The sequence below is a fragment of the Cervus canadensis genome, chromosome 16, assembly GCF_019320065.1.
Source record: "Cervus canadensis isolate Bull #8, Minnesota chromosome 16, ASM1932006v1, whole genome shotgun sequence".
Lineage (NCBI taxonomy): Eukaryota > Metazoa > Chordata > Mammalia > Artiodactyla > Cervidae > Cervus > Cervus canadensis.
In genome coordinates this window covers 65,433,016-65,448,454 of record NC_057401.1, presented here as the reverse complement: position 1 = coordinate 65,448,454, position 15,439 = coordinate 65,433,016, and the positions used below count along the sequence as shown (strand labels likewise).

General features: G+C 41.7%; 1 protein-coding gene across 2 annotated transcripts in view; it reads left to right on the top strand.

The window, feature by feature from the left end:
* The window catches only part of CTNND2 (catenin delta 2), a 1,083,336-nt gene that overhangs the window by 1,021,543 nt on the left and 46,354 nt on the right, over nucleotides 1-15,439 (top strand). For both annotated transcript variants that reach the window (XM_043488912.1, XM_043488911.1), the window contains one exon: nucleotides 8,926-9,136. In XM_043488912.1, coding sequence (XP_043344847.1) covers nucleotides 8,926-9,136 — 211 coding nt within the window. The remainder of the gene's footprint in view (nucleotides 1-8,925; nucleotides 9,137-15,439) is intronic.

Here is a 15,439-nt window from a genome sequence, read left to right as displayed (position 1 = left end):
TCTTTTCCTTTTTCCTTTTTGGATTTGTTTCCCTGCACTGGGGTCTTGTTGTGCTGTTTCCCTGGCTCTGAATTTTGATGAGCACATGATGTAGACATTCATGATGGAATCAGAACAAGGTACCAGTTTTCCTTCTCAGTCCTTCCTGCTGTTGAAGTTCTGCCACTAAGACACGGATTTAACCACCGATGTTTGTGGTTGAGCAGTTTCCTCAGTTGTGACCATTAATTTGATGGTTGACCAGTTGTACAGACATAGGTGTATCAAGTAATGTAGATTCATTCACAAAGACCTCTGTTCATGATTATCAAAACTAGACCTCAATGCAGTTCAGTTCACTCAGTCACGTCTGACTTTGCGACCCCGTGGACCACAGCACACCAGGCCTCCCTGTCCATCACCAACTCCCGGAGTTTATTCAAACTCATGTCCATTGAGTTGGTGATGCCATCCAACCGTCTCATGACCTATGTGATGATAAATCTTAAGTTAACTTTTGTTTGTCGATCTTGAGGTCTGTAATCTTGTTTCCTTTATGTATCAGACATCTTTTCTTTCCTTTCTCCGCGTCTACTGGGGTCTGTGACCCAGGACTGGCCAAGGCACTTCCACCAGTCTCCACCTCCATCACCTGTAACTCAGGGATTAGTCCATCTCCACGAGCTCCAAGTGCCCAGTGCTCCTAGCTGCGTTGACTGTAGGGCTAGGATACCTTAAGCCATGTGACACAAGCAAAGCCAGCGTCCCAGGAGGATACTGTAGACATCAATCCCGTATATTAAATCTGCTTGTTTTTAAGGACTTGTCATGCCTAATTAAGTTGTATTTGCCTTTATACATGACACCTATGGTATGGTCATGGATACAGATTTGATTTTTTTCAGTTATGTTCTAGTAGAAAGGAGGACAGATTCTAGTTCAGTCTATAAAAACTTGTGGTCAAAGAAGATAAACAGATTAGGCCTGGGGCATTTTTTATACTATTTAACTATTATTTTCAGTGGTACAGACAGGACCACTCAACATATATTGTCATACTAAAAGGATTATTTTTATTACCTTTTCCTGATAGCTTATTTTATATTAAAATTTTTAAGAGATTTTTTCCCTGAATTTTGAAGAATTAATTAGAATGAGATTCCATTAAAAGAGAATTTCACCTAGTTTTTTATAAGCTTAACCTGTTAAATCAAGCAGAAAAGACTGAGGAGCCAGAAAGAAGAAGAAATTTATAAAAATCCTAGTTCAAAATGGGACATTAACCACAACTAAATTTGTTTCATTTAGTCTGGGTAATTAGTCCTTGTTCTCTTGATCCTGGGTTAGTTTGAAGTCCAAATTCTCAAAGTGAATGAGTTCTGGAATTCTGATTCTATCCCTTGGTAGTCTGAAAGATGTTCATTTGTTGTGAGTCTATCAGCTTTATGGGAGTGTGTGTAACCAAGAGCCTGTTTTCCATTGTATCAAGTGTTAATGGTACCCGTTAGAGTTCTTTGATCAGGCTCCTTTGATGTTCCTTCTGAGAGACCCAGTTACTGATCTGTGGCTCTGGCAGGGTCTTTAGGAGAGCGTGAGAGAAAATCAGAAACCGCTTGCTGATGATAAGGCCGAGTTGCTCTGATTATTTTCTCATCACAACCAACAACATCAAACTCGAGACAAGTTTAGTGTCATAAGAAGTTGGTCAGCCCCTGGGCTTGGTGAGTCTCCATCATCTCATGTAGATACAACATTGCTGTTGCTCAGTTGCTAAGTCATGTCCAACTCTTTGCAGCTCCATGGACTGCAGCACGCCAGGCTCCTCTGTCCTTCACTGTCTCCCAAAGTTTGCTCAGATTCCTGTCTCTTGGGTTGGTGACGCTATCTAACCATTTCATTCTCTGCCACCCCCTTCTCGTTTTGCCTTCCATCTTTCCCAGCACCAGGGTCAGATACAACATTAATGAAATAGAAATATAATATCAGTTCAGTTCAGTTGCTCGGTTGTATCCAACTCTTTGCAACCCCATGGACTGCAGCACACCAGACTTCCTTGTCCATCACCAACTCTCAGAGCTTGCTCAAACTCATGTCCATCAAATTGGTGATGCCGTCCAACCATCTCATCCTCTGTCATTCCCTTCTCCTCATGCCTTCAATCTTTCCCAGCATCAGGGTCTTTTCCAATGAGTCAGGTTTTCATATCAGGTGGCCAAAGTATTGGAGTTTCAGCTATAGATATGTTTTTTCCTTGTGATGAGAACTTTTAGGAAAGAGAATCATTTTAATCCATTTTTTGGTTATTAGAAGACTGAGCTTTTTATTCTTCTGTGAATTTCTTCTTCATGACTTTCAACTATGTTTATTTGGAGAGCCATCTTTTGATGTTGATTTGTAACACATGAAAGGATAATAATAATTTTCTGTATCCATTACAAAAAAAGAAATGAAGAAGCTAGTCAGTGACTCGCTTTAGAGCAAGTATATATTACAGACAGTGAGAGTATTGAAAATTCTCCAAGATCTTTTCATTTATCCCATGAAAAGTGTTAGGATTCCCACCAACTGAAAAGGCTCTTTTAAACCTAGAAAAACAGAATATTACTTTTAAAACCTCATTGACCATGATCATGCCATTCTTTAACACGAAAAGGAGCATGCCTCTAACCAAACTGAAAGGGTCATAACTGCTGAAACATCTTTATAAGACATGTCATCTTTGAGGAGGTTGATTTTCTCTTTTTTTCATTTCAGGTCTTTTTCTTTTTTTAACTGAAGGCTTGATAAATAGGACAGCTCTTACAATAGTAATAAACCAAATAAAAACTTACAGAATGCCAAGCATACCTAATTATTTCTAGCATCCTCTATCTCGTAAGACGATGAAGAAAGCTCTTTGATGTTACCCAGCGGCACTCTAGGAAATGCCAGAGATGGTTTAGATATAAAAGACTTTTTCTAAAAGTTTTATTAGTTTGACTATGGGGTGCAGATTTGGGGAAGGCAATTTCAAAGAGACCCAAGATATAAGTTCTTAGTGCCTAAAGACAGAAAATAACTGCAGCTTGGTTCAGAACTTTTCCTGTGTAAACAAGTATGCAGACTTTTTCAATAACCCAACTATGCCATCTTGAATGCCTCACCTCTTTGGTCTGAAAAACCATATAAGCCAGATTTAAGATATGGATGTTTTACATGTGCTTTCTCCCTTTTCACAATAAACTGTTTATATTAGATGTCTTTAAAGTGGCAGATTTTTAGGAAACATTAAGCTCCAAACAAGAAAAACTCCCTTCCAAGAAAGGAAGGAGAAAAAGGAGCTAGCTGTGTGCGTTTCACACAGAGCTGTGACCACCCACAGAGTGTTGTCCTCTGATCCTCGGTCAGGACTCACAACTTTCCTTTGGCAAAGGAGAGAGAGGTTCTTTTCACAGTCACCTGTTGACGCACAGTCACAGGGAAATGCGTGACTTGGGTTCACATCTTCCGCCCTGAGCAATGTTATTCAGAGCAGAGAGAAGATTCTGGGAGATGGTGGGTAGGAACGCCCAGGATTCTGTGCCCCCACACAGACAGCAATCTCACCGGCGGCATCTGTCCAGTGTAACTATTTTGGAACTCTGGAGTCTGATGAAGGCTTGCAACTGTCAGAGGAAGGCTTGGATGGTAGATTATAGTTAATTTTGGTCATTGTCAGCTCTTAGCAGAGTAGCAGCTACCCTTTTCTTATCTCCAGCCCTCGGCAGGAAGCTATACATGTGTTCTCGGAGCAGCTTGTGTGCGGCTGGTGGCAACTAGGGTGGGCAGCAAAGACTCTGTCCCCCAGATACTGTGGAATCTGTGTTCAGATTGCTGTTACTGATCATGGAGTCGCAGGCACAGAGGCAGCTGTTGTGCAACCCCCAACTGTTAAAAATCCCTCACCCTCCAGGTGAAGTGACTTCAAGGGACTTGAAGAGTTGGTGCCCTTCCCTCCCTCTTCGTTGCTGTCTTTTTCCCCTTTTGGGAGTCAGGTACTAAGACATTCCAAAGCAAATACTTGTGTGGAGGAAATCAGAAAGTCACCACGCATGGCCAGAGAAAGGCACAGGTTCAGAAAAGACCTGAGACCTAAAGTTGACACCTCAGCACACAGACATCCTACAATTACAAAAACAAAAGCCAGCAAACCCCAGGAAGGGGAAGAATATGATTTCCAGGGTTGCTACATTGTTCAATGGCAATGTCCAATTTTGAACAACAACAAAGCACAGTGGATACAAAAAATCCGGAAGTAAAGCCCATTTCAAGGGGAAAAAAAAAAAAAAATTGAACCAACAGATACTTCCCTGAGAAAGACCAAATGGCAGAATTGCTAGACAAAGGCTTTAAAATATTGCATAATTATAGCAGCTTAGTATTATTGTAAAACCAGTTCATAACTCCACTTTTTGTTTTTTACATGATTCAAGAGAATAATGCGTTTTTAAAAGCTATTAGTCTAAAAGCTAGTATTCTTGTACCTTTGGCTTAAAACTCCATGTTTTCTTTTCTCTATACTTCATGAAAGTGCTGCATTGAGAAAACAACCATCATTTTATATTTTTGGACACATGTAAAGATGTAGTTTTGTGACATCCATAACTGAAAGGGTTGGGGTGGAGCTATAAACAAGCAGAGTTTTTGTACATTATTGAAGTTAAATTAGTGTAAATTTAAATTAGACTGTTACAATTTTAGGATATTAAATGTAGTCCACATGGTAACCGCAAAGAAAATAGTTACAAAATATACACCAAAGGAAATGAGAAAGGGCTTAAAGCATTTCACTGCCAAAAAAAAAAAAAAAATCAAACACTGAAGAGCATAATTTGGGAAGTGAGGGACCAGAAAACCTAGAAGGCATGTAGGAAAAAAATAGAAAAACAATACACGTTAAGTCCCCGCCTCCTTACAATAATTATTTTAAATACAAAAGGGTTAACTCTCCAATCCAAAGACAGAGATTGGCAGAATGGAAAGCAAAAAAAAAGCTGTGATCCAACAATGTGCTCTCTACAAGAGACTCACTTTAGATCCAAAAACACATAGACTGAAAGAGAAAGGATATTTTTACACCTCTGCTCATAGTAGCATCATTCACAATGACAGAAATAAAGAAGCGAGCCAAGTGTCCATGAGTAGATGAATGGATAAACAGAACATGGTATATGCTTACAATGGAAAAACATCCAGACTTCTTGAAAGGGAAATTCTGGTATCTTCTACTATACGAACGGAAAACATTATGCTGAGCAAAATAAAGACACACGGTACAATTCCACTTATATAAGATGCTTAAAGAGTTGTCAACTCAACAGACATGAGTTTGAACAAATTCCAGGAGATCGTGAAGGAAGGGTAGCCTGGCGCCGTGCAGTCCACGGGGTCACAAGGACATGACTTAGCAACTCAACAACAGCAAAAAGAATTGTCAGAATCATAGAGATAGAAAGTAGAATGTTGGTTGTTAGTGGATGGAGGGATGGGGAGTTATTGTTTAAAGGTTAAATAGAGTTTAATAGAATTTTAGTTTTACAAGATGAAGAGCTCTGGAGATATACGGTGGTGATGTTTGCAAAACAGTGTGAATTTACTCAGAATTACTGAACTGTACATGTAAAAATGGAAAAGATTGTAAATTTTATTATGTGTATTTTACCACCATAAAAAATGGAAGATAAATACTAATTTAGAACAACTCAGCAAAACCTCACAGTTTTAGTGGTGCTAGAAAGAGGGAGGTCAAAAAGATACTAAAACCTCATAGACAAAAGAGTTGTCATGTTCCTGAGCTAGGGCTGTTCTCAGCTGACCTTTATCTTGAAACATCTTTCCTCTAATGTTGGGCTTCCGAGGTGGCGCTAGTGGTAAAGAAGCCGCCTGCCAATACAGGTAGATGTAAGAGACACAGGTTTGATCCCTGGGTTGGGAAGATCCCTTGGAGGAGGGCAAGGCAACCCACTCCAGTATTCTTGCCTGGAGAATCCCACGGACAGAGGAGCCTGGTGGGCTGCAGTCCATGGGGTTGCACAGAGTTGGACATGACTGAAGCAGATTAGCACAAGCACACCTCTAATGCTGGTATGAGAGATTCGAGTTACCATGGTCACAAAGATCAGCTGTAACAGAGGACTCTATCAGTGAGCCAGAGTGATGGGCCGTTTAGGAAGGTATAGAGGAGCACAGGTGGTTAGACCATAAAGGCACTCACTACTCAACATTACAACATTGCCGCCACCCACGGGGAGACCAACAGGGTGGTGCACAAATCAACACTAGATATAGACTTAGTTCTGAAATACAGACAGTTAAAAATGAGTAATAAGAAACAGGCACAGTCGGCGAGAACAAAGCTCTGTTAGCCCATCGTGAAGTTCTCAAGGAGTGCCCTTCTGGGGCAGCACACTTTGTCAGCTCTCCTGAGTCCATCCACACACCTCAATGTACCCAACAACTCTAAACAGAAGCCCCCAAAAAGAAACAGAAAGAGAAACTAGTTTTTACTCATAATTTACAAACACAGGTGCCCACACACACCTGTGTGGGGAGGAAGGGAAGCAAAGTTACAAGGTTGCAGTTAGTATCTCACTAATAGAAACAGTAGCTTGTGTGTGTTTTTTACATAAATGCAATATGTCCAACAGTAATCTCATATCAGTAGTGCAAAAGTCAGAGATAAAGTTGTTTTCATGAGAGGCTAACTTCGAAGAACTGACCAAAGGATTCATTTCTGTTGAGAATTTGAGCAAGACAGAATGACCTTTATGTTGGGGAGAGTAGCAGTTTCTGCCGCTTGAACATTATGGGGACCTTGCTTCTCATTCAGAGCTCACAGATTGGGAAACTGTATAAGATGAAACCGTACTTTCTGCCTGAAGTAATTTTTTAAATGATGATAACATAAACTAAGGGATTCCCAGGTGGCTCAGTGGTAAAGAATCTGCCTGTCAATGCAGGAGATGCAGGTTCAATCCCTGGGTTGGGAGATCCCCGGGAAGAGGAAATGGCAACCCACTCCAGTATTCTTGACTGGAGAATTCCATGGACAGAGGAGTCTGGTGGGCTACGGTCCATGGGGTCAAAAAGAGTCGGACAGGACTGAACATGCATACACACTATATAAACTTAAAAAAAAATGCTCTAGTCAAATCCTCTTCCTCTCCTTGTTTTGCTTCCAACCTTGACGATGTCCAAGGTTACAAAACCAGTCTTCCATATTCATTCAAGAGTGGGTATGCCCCTGTATGCACAAGAACTGAGAGTTTGTTGTCTCCTCTCTCTGTCACTTCCATGATGAAGAGAACCCACTCATCTTCACACTTTTGTGAATCAAGTTTGTCTGACAGTGAATTGTGGGGGTTAATGATAAAGTCACCAGCCTGCTGAGCTCAACAGAATTAAACTCGCAGCCAGAGATGAGTGCAATTTAATGATAAACAGATAAAGCAGGAGGCTCAGAGGAGTGTCTCGTACCAAGGATCTTCTCCAGCCTGTTTTAAGTGCTGTCATTGGAAAATAAATATGCTGCATTTGGGGGTTTTCAGGCAAAGAGTTCCTGTCAGACGCATCTTAGCTGTCATCAGTTGAATGAACACACTTTCCTATTTCAGTAATTTAGACTTCAGCATTTTTTTTTTTTATCTTCACACTAAAATAAGCCACCTAAACATAGGATAAGAGCTGATACTAAAATTATGAAGTCCTATGTTTTATTTATTACTGCTGGGAATTAAGATATCATTGCCTCCTCCCATGGGGTTCCATTTTCTGCCCCCAAGCTCCATGTGCCAGAGACTTAAATAGCAGAAGTCATCCTTTAGAGACCTGTAAGGAGGAAAAATATTCCAAATGGATTTTAGGAGCTACCTAAATATGTCTGATTAGGGGGCGGGAGACAAGGCAGGAATTGAACTTTGGACACTTGCCAATTCCACCCAGTTTGAAAATTTAAGAAGCGCCAACTTTGCTACAGTCACTCCTGTACTCGGTTCCAGAAGTAAATCAATAGGACAGAATTGGAACCTGCAGGTGGGATGAATTAATTGTCTTGCAGGGTTTTTGGTAATACCTAACTGGCTTTGAAAACTAAAAGTACTCCATAAAGATGTCATTATAAGTACCTCTGTCCATGGGAGGAGCATGATTGATAATGAATGATAAAGTGAATTAAGGAAACAATGTTGTATGTTATCTAATTTTTTCCACAGGAAGTAAAACATGTCAAATTAGTAAATGTTATATGGCAGAACCATTCAATAAAACCCCATCAGAGAGACAAACAGTTCATCCAGTTGCCCTAGTTCAGAGGAAACCTCATTTTATATCTTATTTGTAAAGTTTCCCTCCCCTGCTTTGAATGTTTCTCTTTTCTTTATAGGGACCAGAATGCAGATTTCATATATACATACATTTTTGTGCTTTGACTCTTATCTGTTAAATAATACAGTTGCCAACATAGCTCCTATCAGGGGACTTTTGAGGTTGTGTTAGAGTTACCATATGTTTTCCTGACTTCTTTGAATAGCAAGCAGGGACCCACTGATAACTAACCTCTACTGAGTCCTGAGTCCAGGGTCATCGCCGTGTGTTCAATGCTTCCCACACATTTACTCATTAAATCTTTGCAACAACCTAGTAAGGGTAGGTTATACTGTCATTCTTGCTTCATGATTTGAAAAGCTGAGGCTCAGAGGCCTGAAATAACCTGTCCAGAGAGTCAGTCCCACATCTATCCAGTACCACAAGCCACGCATTCACCATGTTTGGTCTGTCTATGTGCCCGCGGTACCTTTGTAGAGAATCATCAGTGATGGGAACAGACAACGTTGTGTTAACCTGGCCTCTTGTCTTCTCTTTTTCACCCTAGTCCCCACCTCCTCTGTTCTGGCCCCATTTCAACTCTTCCCTTCGTCTTCTTTCCCAAAGGCAAATACGCCATGCGGGACCTGGTCCACCGGCTGCCCGGCGGGAACAACAGCAGCAGCGCGGCGAGCAAGGCCATGTCGGACGACACGGTGACGGCCGTGTGCTGCACCCTCCACGAGGTGATCACCAAGAACATGGAGAACGCCAAGGCCTTACGGGACGCCGGGGGCATCGAGAAGCTGGTCGGCATCTCCAAGAGCAAAGGAGACAAGTGAGTCAGGCCGTGACTTCCCAATGCATAGAACTGGTGTTGGTGGATTCAGATCTAGGGTTTCCCAGGTGGCATCGTGGCCAGTGCAGGAGACACAAGAGATGGGGGTTTGATCCCTAGGTCAGGAAGATCCCCTGGAGAAGGAAAAGACAACCCCCTGCAGCATTGTTGCCTGGGATATCCCAGGGACAGAGGAGCCTGGCGGGCTACAGCCCATGGGGTCACAAATAGCTGGACATGACTGAGCATGTACGGACACATGCACAGACACAGATCTAAGTGTGCCCGACGACCCTTGGTTTTGGGTAACACTACTGAATGTCACTGGGAAGCATTGGTGTCTGATCATCAAGAGACAGTAGATGGTTTCCAGTCTTCCCACCCCACAAGGAAAGCTGGTCTTACTAATAATCTTGATTTGACAAATAACTCATGACTTGGTGACTCCTGGGTGTTGATAAGGTAGGCTTGACAATCCAGCATCCGGTCTAGTGACCTGCATATGGGCTTCCCTCATAGCTCAGTTGGTAAAGAATCTGCCTGCAGTGCAGCAGACCCCAGTTCGATTCCTGGGTCAGGAAGATCCCCTGGAGAAGGGATAGCTACCCACTCCAGTATTCTTGAGCTTCCCTTGTGGCTCAGCTGGTAAATTCGAGAGACCTGGGTTCAATCCCTGGGTTGGAAAGATCCCCTGGAGAAGGGAAAGGCTACCTATTCGAGTATCCTGGCCTAGAGAATTCTATGGACTGTATAGTTCATGGGGTTTCAAGGAGTCGGACATAACTGAGCGGCTTTCACTTTTCATATGCAAGAGACAACCTAGATTCATGAAGGTATTTTGTGGTGGTGGTTCCAGTGTAGCTCCAAACCCAAGTGTTGATGATGGATCCACGTCCTTTTGTTCTGTGCCTCTTCAGTTCTGCATAGCAAGGCATGCAGGGAGGATGGGAGAGAAAACAGTGGCAGTCAGGAAGAGCCTAGCACTTATCTACCACCTTCCCTCACCAGCTGTGTGTTTGGGACAAATTATGTCATTCAACAAGTCATCATGCTCGTACTTGCCAATCTAAAGACCGCAGTGGGGACTGACATAAAAGACTTCCTGGAAGAAATAATAATCACGTCTTAAATACTGAGTCGGATTTTCCCAGGGATGGAAGAAGTGAGGAAGGAGGGCTTTTACGCCAATGGATTAAAGAGAGAGAGGGCTTATGTCAAAGGAATGGCACCATCACAAATAATAATGTTCCTGGTTCGATTTAAGAACCAGTGGTATTTTACTGTATGTAACTTAAAACGTATCTTCACCAGCCACAGGGTTGGTATATCCGTGAGCTGTCAATTTTACAAAAACACTCACTAACCTTAATTAAATTTCGACTTCTGGAAGTCCCTCAATGTAATCAAATAAGATTAACAGGGTAAACCTTTTGTTATCAAGGGTCTACTTCTTGACTTTATTCCCTTTACATCTAAACGCCAAATAAGTTTTCTTTTGTTATTAAAGGCTTTAAAGGATGCACTTCAAGGCTTTTGGATATTCTCTCATTTCATTTAATTCGAGATACTCTCATTGTGCAATAAAAAGAAGTTTCAGGGGTTCTGTTTAAGCGCCCTGAGACCTTCAGATAGGTTCAGTCAGTAGTTCAGTATTAGGATTTGAAAACTTTTCCGTATCAAATAGAGAGAAACCCCACTGGACTTGTGGAATAATTGCACAGTACAGATGGTTGACTTGAATTATACCTTATAATATTGTACTTACAGTAAAAATGCTCTTCTCCATTGGCAGGAAACCACATGGTTCTCTTGTTTATTTATTTTTTAGGACTGGGCAGAGGGGTGGTCTTTCCCTGAGGCTTTCTGTGGGCTGAGCCTTCAGGATTTATCCTGGGGCCGCCAGCTGGGTCAAGGAAAGTTACCCAGGCTTTGATTTTATTTCTTTATTTTTGGCTGTGCTGGGCCTTTGTCGCCGCACTGGGGCTTTTCTCTAGTTGCGGCAGGCAGGGCTGCTCCCTCGTTGTGGTGCCCGGGCATCTCATTGCAGTGGCTCCTCTTGTTGTGGACCCCACGGCCCGCGGGCTTCAGGAGCTGAAGCTCCCAGGCTCTGGCGCACAGGCGCGGTATTTGTGGGGCACAGGCTTAGTTGTTCCGGGGTACGTGGGATCTTCCAAATCAGAGATCAAACCCATGTCTCCTGTAATGGGAAGCGGATTCTTTCCCACTGAGCTGCCAGGGAAGCCTCAGTTTTCTTCTTGTTATATAGCTTCAGTGGTTGTTATTATTCAGTCACTCAGTCGTATCTGATTCTTTGTGACCCCATGGACTGCAGCATTCCAGGCTTTCCTGTCCTTCACTTAGCTTCACATAGCTTTAGCGGACCTTGGAAATCTCTAATTGAAATGCGTACCTGTTTGGGGCATTAGAAACTTAATATGTTGATGCTTTTCTTAAGCAAACGCACATGCATACACAATAAAACTACAGTCCACTCTGTCTATGTTCATGAGACGTTCAGAGAAGAAAGTATTGTCCCTGAATCATAAAACTGTAGAGCTTTGGGAGGTTGTTATATGAATTCCTTCCATCTGTGTGAGCATCCCTAGTGGGCCTTAAAGAGGAAAAAAATGCTTTTATCAGCGCTATGGTCAAATAAAATTATTTGATAAAACTAATTAAAAACTCATTTGAAGAAACTATGCCTGAAGTCGTATATATCCACATTGCCAATCCAGAAAATAATCCTGTTAGGTCTATTCCCGTCTGGATTGATGCTAGTGGGAGGTTCCTTTTACTACAAATAATCTCAAATATATGCTTTAAATTGACTGAAAATTTCTTCATGGAATGGATACTCATTTCATATCATTGTCTCTTTACCTTTCCCTCAATGTTTAGCAGTCTGGATTTATGAATTTAATAAGAAGTGTTGAATTCACTTGAGTCAAGCATTTCCCATTTAGAATTCTCCTGCTTCGTCTCATGCATTCTGTTATGTGGTTTACCTCTTTTATGTAGTGACCAGTTTGGGGGTCAAAGCAAGGTTTTTATAACTGGCCATATCCTCGTCTCTCACCTGCACTTCAGTTGGATTTTTGCTTCTCACTGCTCTTAAAATGCATCCAGAAGAAATACATTGGGTCTTAGCACTAAACTCACCATTTGTCACTCAATTCTATCATGATAGTATATCTGAGATTCCCATGGCCTTCTAGAAGTGTTTTAATGAAATAAAAATACTTTATTGAAAAGAAATGTTTTGGAATTGAAGATGATTTAATAATTGGAAAAGGGAGGAATATCAATTTGCTCTAGTTAATTCATAAAATGCTTGCAGACTTGCCCTCCTCCCAAAACTACTCAAACTTTTGTGATCACGTGAGAAAACACAGATGAACAACCATGTATAGCTGTGATTCTCCATTTTATGTATTTATAGGTTTTATTTCTAAATATGCACACACTTACATATGCTGTGATTTTGATGAGTCAGACTGCAAGTGCCAATCAAGGTGTGTTTGAACTGTGTAACTCATCACATCTTGCCAATACACTGGAACAATTATTCTGGAATCCTGCAGCTGGAATGACTGTCCTGAAAACCCACAATGAAATCACACCAACTGAGATTCTCAGCCATCCCTAATTTGACAACTCTAGTGAAGATCAGACATTGTGTAGTTGTTAACGACTCTTATAGGAATCTTATACTTACCATTTTTGAAGTCTTGATAACTTATTCTTTTCACATCATTTTAAACACACAGCATGGACATTCTGTCATATCCATCTGTTTCAAAAGTACATTTGTGTTTTTTCAGATTTTAACAGTCGTGTAGGAAATAGTGTTGAATGTGTCAACTGTATTTTGTCATAAGACAGAAAAGCCATTAACAGTCTCAACTGTTACTTGTCAGTAAGGAACTGTGTTTGTGGCTGAGGTTATAATCACTTGTCACATTAGAAGCACTCAATTGTTCAAGTCCTTCAATCAACAGTTACAGGTTTTCAAGTAGCCATTGCCTGGTCTAGTGGATGAATCAAAATTAAAGTTTAAAAAGAAAGCAGTATTTCTTTGACCTTTATCAGTTTTTATAACACTGTGGTATCCTGACATGTTAATTGAGAGGTTAAAAATTGCTATTTATTCCACATTCTCAGTCTGCATTTCGTAACTAAGCAAGAAGTAGGAAAAAATTACAGTGTCAGAGGACGTTTTGCATACTAAAATTTTCAACTGTATTATTACCACCTGAATATTAAGATATGTTCCTCTAGAGTTGCTTGACTTTTGTCAAAGATACGTATCTTGCTGCTGCTGCTGCTGCTGCTAAGTCGCTTCAGTCGTGTCCAACTCTGTGCGACCCCATAGACGGCAGCCCACCAGGCTCCCCCATCCCTGGGATTCTCCAGGCAAGAACACTGGAGTGGGTTGCCATTCCCTTCTCCAACGTATCTAGCTAACAGTGCTAAAATCCAGCAGAACATAGCATTTAATCTTTGCTCAGCATTGATTATGTAAGAATACTATGTGAGGATCATCAGAATTGCAGAGCTTCTTCCCAAGGAGCCTACATCAACTCCCCAGCACCAGGAAGACCAGCCCCCAGCTGGGAGAGCTGCAGGGCTGTAGGAACACGGACTCTGCTCTTAAGGGGCTCACGCACAGCTCATTCCAAGACTGAGCACTGAAGCAGCAGTTTGAAAAGAGCCTGGGTCAGAGCTCTTACTGATCTTAGAGAGCATCTCAGAGAGGCAGGAGGTGGCCGAGACTCCCTCTGGGGACAGAGATGCTAGCAGCAGCCTCTTTGGGAAGCTAGTTCTGCCTTGCGGACACTGGTGCTAGCAAGTGCCATTTTGGAGTCCTAGTTTATTAGCACCAGGGGCTTACTTGCCCACCAGCCAGTCAGCCTCACTGCTGGTTCTCCCTAGGTTGAGAAGCTAGCTGTGCCAGGACCAGTAGCATCCATACAGGGCCTGCAGCCAACCAGACCACGGTCCAGCCTGCCTACCAGTGCACCCATAGTAGTTACTGCTCCCCCACAAAAGGAGGGCTCACATGGCCCACACGAGGCATCCCCTAGAGCACACAGCTGTGGTGACCACAGGAGAGTATGCTCCTGGGCCTCATAGGATATCTACATAAGGCGGCTCCTCGAAGATCAGGAAATGTAACTTCAGACCTACTTGATACATAGAAATAAAAACAGACAGTAAAGCAAAAAGAAGCAACAGAGGAATATATTCCAAATAAAGGAACAAGATAAAACCTCAGAAGGAGAACTGAGGGAAGTAGAAACAATCTACCCAATAAATCATAATCATAAAGATGCTCAGGAGAATGAATGCAGTAACAGGTGTAACAGAGAGTTAGAAAATATAAAGAAGAATCGAACAGAACTGAAGAGTACAATTGTTATTGCTCAATTGCTCAGTTGTTTCTGACTCTTTGTGACTCCATGGACTGCAGCACACCAGGCTTCCCTGTCCTTGACTGTCTCCCAGACTCATGTCCATTGAGTCGATGATGCCATCCAACCATCTCATCCTCTGTCATCCCCTTCTCCTCCTGCCTTCAGTCTTTCCCAGCATCAGGGTCTTCTCCAGTGAGTTGGCTCTTCGCATCAGGTGACCAAAGTATTGGAGCTTCAGCTTCAACATCAGTCCTTCCAGTGAATATTCAGGACTGATTTCTTTTAAGATTGACGGGTTGGATCTCCTTGAAGTTCAAGGGACTCTCAAGAGTCTTCTCCAACACTACATTTCAAAAGCATCAATTGTTCAGTGCTCAGCCTTCTTTATGGTCCAGCTCTCACATCTGTACATGATTCATGGAAAAACTGTAGCCTTGAGTAATACTTGTATAACTTTGGGTATTTTTGCATAACTGAATTTTTTTTTTTTAAAATACACTAGGAAGAATGAGTAGTATATTAGATGATACAGAAGAATGAAATGGCAAACTGGAAGACAGTAGTGGAAATCAACCAAGCTAAACAAATAAAATATTTTTAAACGAGTATAGTTTAAGATACCTTTAGGACAACATTAAGCATACTAATATTGGCATTGTAGGGGTCCAGAAGGAAAAGAGAAAGAAAGGGGCAGAGAATTTATTCGAAGTAATAGTATTAATAGCTGAAAACTTCTCCAACCTGGGGAAGAAAACAGACATACAGGTCCAGGAAGTACAGTGAGTCCCAAACAAGGTGAACCCAAAGAAGTCCTCACCAAGACACAGTGTAATTAAGATGGCAAAAACTAGAGATAAAGACAGAATTTTAAAAGCAGCAAGAGAAAAGG